A 6,143-nucleotide genomic window follows, 5' to 3' on the forward strand; every position below is an offset into this window, starting at 1 on the left:
TGTGAGCAAGCGTCACTCGTTTTGGATTTGAGATATGTAAAAGGATTAAACAAAACGTGTTAATTAGAACGGGAGGAGTGAATGGATTATCATAGTTGTTTGCGTTTTGATTCATGTATGTCTTTAAAAAAGAAACACATTATATATAATACTTAAAACGAGCTCAAATCGTCCAAACAATTGACAAGCTAGTGCTCCTTGTATTTTAAAGATTAAGGATATGTTTGTTTCAGGTTGTTTCTAGCTTCTGTTTCTGTTAAAAGGCTAGAAGTTAAAAACCTAAATAAATAGGTTTATTAAAAAATGATTTTTTAGAGAAGTCAGAATTTTGTTTTTGAAAAAATAAACTAGAAGATGAGAAGTTAGCTGAGAGTAACTTTTCTAAGAAGTAGTGTACTGAGAAACTAAATAATTATTGTAAAATCCAATAGTTAAAATTAAAAATAGTTTTTCAGAAAAAAAACATAAGTTTTTTAAAAAAATCACAAACAGAAGTCTAAACAAACAGACAAAAGAAAGAGTGAAAAAACCCATTAGATACAGTCGTCTTAGACCGTTAGCAATTTTCTTCGAAGAAATAGGAAAGAAAATGACAAAAACAATGCATGTACTTTATTTGTCTTTTTTTCTTTGTGATTTGTTTTTTTAACACCGAATCTCTTTGCTCTAGGTTTTCTTTGAAGACATTTTAATAGAGGTGCAAATTCGAGGTTCGAAGCCCGAATCGATAAAGACACGTTGTTGGGTCTTACCGATGAGCCAGGCACACGTTTGCTTTTTTTGTGATTTGTTAATTTCATATCTTATAAGACTATTTCTAACAGCTACCGTAAATTTTCATCCACAAAACACTATTACAGCATCCACTATCACTATTATAGCATCCTTTATTTTTTTCTACTATAGTATCACTGTAGCAATTGGATAGAGGAGCCGGGGAGACGAATTTTCAGTGGTACAGTAGACCGCAAAAATACTGTAGCACGGAAAAAGGGAGATTTGAGGACTCTCTTATAGATGGCCTAACGGAGTCGAGTTTGGCCATAAATTTTTATATGCATATGTGTCACCACCTTCTCTACATGTGTAATTATTTTCTAAAAATTTCAAAACTTCTAAACAAGATTTTTTTAGGTGTTTTCATGATTCCATCGAGAGAGAGCTAAGTAGCTAACCCTGAATATTTTCCCATTTTCTTCGGCCTGGGCACGTTTGTCACTGTTCACACACCGCATCTCATACTCCCATCGAGCCGCGCCGCGCCGAGCCGAGCCGGCACGACCGAAGCCGTCAAAAGGCAAGACGAGCCGAGATGGCGCGTTAAAGCCGGCTCATCCGTTCCCCCTCTCTCTCTGGGCAGTTGGAAAGCATTCAGTGCCCTCTCTCTCTCTCGGACACTCCCTCCTCTCTCTCCTCAGACATCCCATGCTTGGATCTTCCTCGCTGATTCCCCACACTCCGATCCGTTAGCTCCCGGCAAAATTGAGCTCCAAAGGCGGGTTCTTGATCCGTAGAAGCGTCGGGCCGGATAGCTTCGTGGATCGATTCGGTGGCCATTGCGGTTGGATCCGAGCAGGTGAGACAAGAATTACACTCTGCTTCTTGATTCCGATGCGCATTTCTTGCTTTCCTTCTGGAGAAATTTTGTGGATTTGCTGGATTGATTTATTTCTGGATGGGTTAGTTGCGGTTTTAGCTCGGAGGTAGCTTAAAGTTGCAGTTTTTTACTGCTCAATTGCTGGGTTTTGTGGCTTGATTTGGGTTTATCTTTCTGAATTTGGATGGATTTACTTTTGATTGAGTTGTAGGATTGCATGATTGACTCCGGAATTTCACATCGGAGTTGCATTTTCAAATCTGCGAGCACTGAATCCTGGTTTGGATCAATCGTCTTGTGCTTAATTTAATTGCTTGGACATGGATTTTCTTCAATAAATTATGTATTGCGCATTTCAAATTCTGCATCTTCTATGACCATTTCAGAATTCAACTTAGGTGTTTTAATTGCATGTACTGGGATCCTGTATCTTGAACCTTCATTGTGGCAGAGTACTCAAATTCAGTTCACTAAAGTTGAAGATCGCATTTTTAAATTAAAATGTATCCCTTGTAGAATTCTAACTTGTGATGCAAATTTTCTTCTAAAATACTCGGTAAAAATAATTTCCCTTGCTACATCAATTAGATCTTGAAATTGCTTGATCTGTAGAGTAATCATTTCAGTATTCTGCTCCACTGCGAAATTTACCTTGGGTTTTGCAGTAAAATTCCGATTTTAATTAGGCAAGTAAGATTCTTATGTGACACACCATTTTGAATTTGATAGATCGTAGGTATGATATTGTAGCTTCAGGACTTGAAATTGCATAGGGAAGTTCATAGATATCAATTGGGGAAAATGCACGACAACATGAAACTGTAGCATCGCTGTTCTAGCCAGTCTTGTTTGTCACAAATGTCTGAAATCTCCATTACTCACTTTCAATGCGAATTTACTGAAGATCTGAACTTGCAAAAAGTTACCTCATCTTTAAATTCTTGAGGATGCTCCAGATACCTTTAGATTCACGATCCAAGATTATTTTGAAGAAAAATACTTAATTATGCAAATTTTCCAGAAACAGATTTGAATAATTTGATCAGGATATGCTATTTCACAAATGTTTGTTGCATCGCTATCGGATGCATGCAAGGCTAATATCCACGTTACTTTTGTACATATTCCTTCGACACATCACTTTCACAATTGCTAATCCAGCAAGTAACTAGCAATTCTCTAGCTGGTGGTGGGGCCTGGTAAGTGTCTTTGCCGATTCATCACTATCATGGTTAGTGGTTGGGAGTCACCAATGCTCTCCAGTCTGTTTGTGATCCCGTCAGATGAGAGATTTAGTCTTGTCCGTGTCGCGTTGCATGGAGGCATCACATCATCTAGGTCATTTTCAAGATGCATTGCTTGCCCCTCGCAAATTACTTTGCGTAAAAATCCTCTGAATTCGATCGGAAATTCATGTTGCGAGCCGAGAGATTCTGCCGGCATATAATTGATTCCAGCTGGCATAATTTAATTAGGGTGTGCACTGTTTTAGAAAAGTCCACCAGTCCTCTAGAATTCAGATGCTTGATTCTTGCACTCTGCAATAAATTGTGAACACAGTGCTAATTTTGGAATCTGGCATTGGGTTGATGGTTCTTTTAATTGTTTGCTGTTGAGAGTCAATCATACCCTCTTCATGTATTGAGTTGGTTGTGTATTGATTGAATTCAATTTGGTGCCACACCTTTCACCAGGAGGAGATCGGGCCAAAGAGGCAACATGATGATGGGGACTCAACTATGTTCTTCCAGGGTTCTGTCACTTCCACGGGATGAGAGCGGCGACGAGGAGCTCTCGGTGCTTCCCCGGCATACCAAGGTTATTGTCACTGGGAACAACCGAACAAAGTCTGTCTTGGTCGGCCTACAAGGTGTTGTCAAGAAGGCTGTTGGCCTTGGAGGCTGGCATTGGTTGGTTAGTCTTCCTTCCAATTATTTAGGCATCCCACTGAAACTTTGCTTAGTTGCTGGTTCTTTATCTTGTAATGGGTGTTTAACAAGTAACATTGACCTCTCTTTCAGAAAGTAGTTAGTCTAGTCAAGCAATTTTATACAGTTAAGTGTTTATTTTTGTTTTAGTAATACTATCATGTAAACCAACCAAAGCTTGATGCTTTCTGCTTGCTTTAAGAAACCTGATATACCACCTATTATTCTGATTTATGAACTTAAAACTCAAAGCAGATATGATATATGCAGACATAGTGGAACACGTCATCCAAATTCCTGAGATATTCTTGCAATTCCTGAGATATTCTTGCCAAAGCAGGTTCTAAAGAATGGTGTAGAGGTGAAGTTGCAGAGGAATGCTTTGAGTGTCTTGGAAGCTCCAACAGGAAACGAAGATGACGACGATATCGACGGCAATAATTCATTCTGCAGCAGCTCTGACATGGGAGACAAAGACATGGATTATTGTAAGACCATGCCACGATAATTGCGTTTTAGCTAGTTGCTCTAATCCACCAATAATGCTATCAGCTGACTTTTTTCTGGTGTATTTTTTTTCCCGCAAGTAGCAAGCATAGAATACCACAAACCAACGAAGCCAAGGGTTCGGCATACAAGGCCGTGGTCCTCCTGTGCGAAGTCCAGCAACCGAGGAAATTGCCATTTGAATTCGAAGCTGCGAGCGGTAATCACTAATCGCTATCACGGTTCCAAAATAGATGGAGTAGATTAGTGCAATTTGATAGATTAAATTGTACCATCCAGTATCAGAGCCAGTGTGACCCTGGGATCACGTGGCATGGGCCATGGTTTGGTAGGATTTGTTGTTGTGATAAGGCACATTTGCTGGCTCACCCAATGCATCATGCCCAATGCATGCCTGCCTTGTTCTAGTCAAGGCCAAGTTAGTGTCAGTGACATATCATTCAGCTTACCGAATCATCTGCTAAGGTCCTAATTACATCACATTGCACCAATCCAAGTGTATTCTACCTTTTGTTTTTACAACAACAAAGCCTCTGTCCTAAGCAAGTTGGGGCAGACTAGAGATGAAACCACAAGATCCAACTAAAAGTATTCTACCTTTTGTTTCCAGGGAGTAAATCTGACAAAGCTTGGAACACCCACACTTTGGAGATACTGGAAGCACTTTAACCTTGTAAGCAGCCTGCCTGTCTTGTCTATCCATCCTATCTATTCTGAACTAACAAGCCTTGTTTCTCCATTTCATATTTTTTTCTTTTGCATGTTACATGATGTTTTCCACTTATGCTAAAAAACCGTTGCAGGTAAGCATGAATCCCAATCCTTCAAAGGAGGAGCTCTTCCATGGGGTCCAGCAGCATTTCCAGTCTCAGGTAGCTGCAAAATTATTGTCAGCAACTATAGTCCAACATATAAACATTTCTACAGTTCCCTTGAGATAATAATAAAAAAAGAAAAGATCTAATATTTGCCTCTGCCCTCGTCCAAATGCTAAAAACCAGCAGAAATTGGATGAGTTGCAGGTCATCCTGGGCTTCATCCACACAGCGAAGCGGCTCAAGAGCCTGTACAACCCCTAGCCTGCCTGCATGCTGCACAGAACCTTCGTGCTCTTCTCCTTTGTGGTATAGATCCCAAGAACTTATATGTGCCTGTGCAAAATTGCTCAAGTCTTGAGAGAGCTTGAACAGAAAGAATTAGAGATGAATTTATTTAATCTGTAATTCTTTTCTTACTTGTATTGATGAATTATGTAAAACCCTCGATGGCACGGTGTCAACTGACAAATCTCAATTATTGGAGATAATAGTACAATGTGTAGCTAGCTAGTGGTATGGTCAACAAAATACTACATGCCTTTATCTTTATTCCCATCCATGTATATGTATGATTGTGCTGTGTCATTCTTTTTCACCCCGGTCTCTTTTGCCTCAAAAGTCAAAAGTTAGCATGAGCATGAGGGGTCCGGCCTGGATTTCCGTGCAAGCAAAATGGAACTGGTCTACCATGGATCACATGGGAAATTACCTCTTGGGCTGTCAAATTGGCTGCTGAAGTTTTTATTAGTATCATTTTTTTTGCAATTTGAATGAAGTAAAATGCCAGCCAAATAACGTCGATAGCTAGTATCTTATCAAAACTTGGAACTGAAATTCGAAACAAACAAACGGTAACCAAAACCTGTAAATTTTCTAAAGCCATCTTTAGTTTGGATTGGCATTGGCATCAAACAAATCAAACAACTACATGATGCATGCACCTGGCCCATTCTATCGTCCATGTCCCTTCTCCGCATTGGCCTCTGTGCAGGCAGGGAAGAGAAAGTACCCTATCGACAGGGGAATGCCGAAGAGATAGATATGATGAGCTAGGTGCACTGGACCGTAGCCTAGCCTTGGAGTATTATTGCTCTGTGGTTCATGGTGGATGTGGAGCACGGAGGGAGGGAAGGGGGAAAGCTGGCGTGATGAGGTGTGCGCATGCGTGTGGCGTGTGTTGGGCAGCGTGCAGTAGGCAGGCAGAACAGGAGATGCGGTGAGGTGATGTGGGCCCGACATCTTCTCATAAAAAAAGGACCCTGCCTGAATTAAAAATAAAGCCATCACCTACCT

The 6,143-nt window shown here is 40.4% G+C and overlaps 1 protein-coding gene across 4 annotated transcripts; it reads left to right on the top strand.

Moving 5' to 3' along the window:
* Positions 1-1,352: 1,352 nt before the first annotated feature.
* Positions 1,353-5,399, top strand: LOC133923907 (uncharacterized). 4 transcript variants are annotated; one of them, XM_062369212.1, is made up of 7 exons: positions 1,353-1,576; positions 3,292-3,511; positions 3,866-4,013; positions 4,113-4,231; positions 4,643-4,705; positions 4,836-4,904; positions 5,034-5,399. In XM_062369212.1, the coding sequence occupies exons 2-7, from the start codon at positions 3,317-3,319 to the stop codon at positions 5,109-5,111; spliced, it is 672 nt and encodes a 223-aa protein (XP_062225196.1). In that variant the 5' UTR covers positions 1,353-1,576; positions 3,292-3,316; the 3' UTR covers positions 5,112-5,399. The 4 variants fall into 4 exon arrangements, with proteins under 4 accessions (XP_062225196.1, XP_062225197.1, XP_062225198.1 ...); XM_062369213.1 differs by having other exon boundaries at positions 5,037-5,399; XM_062369214.1 differs by having other exon boundaries at positions 4,116-4,231.
* Positions 5,400-6,143: the final 744 nt, after the last annotated feature.

This window comes from Phragmites australis, chromosome 7 (genome assembly GCF_958298935.1).
Source record: "Phragmites australis chromosome 7, lpPhrAust1.1, whole genome shotgun sequence".
NCBI classification, from domain to species: Eukaryota; Viridiplantae; Streptophyta; class Magnoliopsida; order Poales; family Poaceae; genus Phragmites; species Phragmites australis.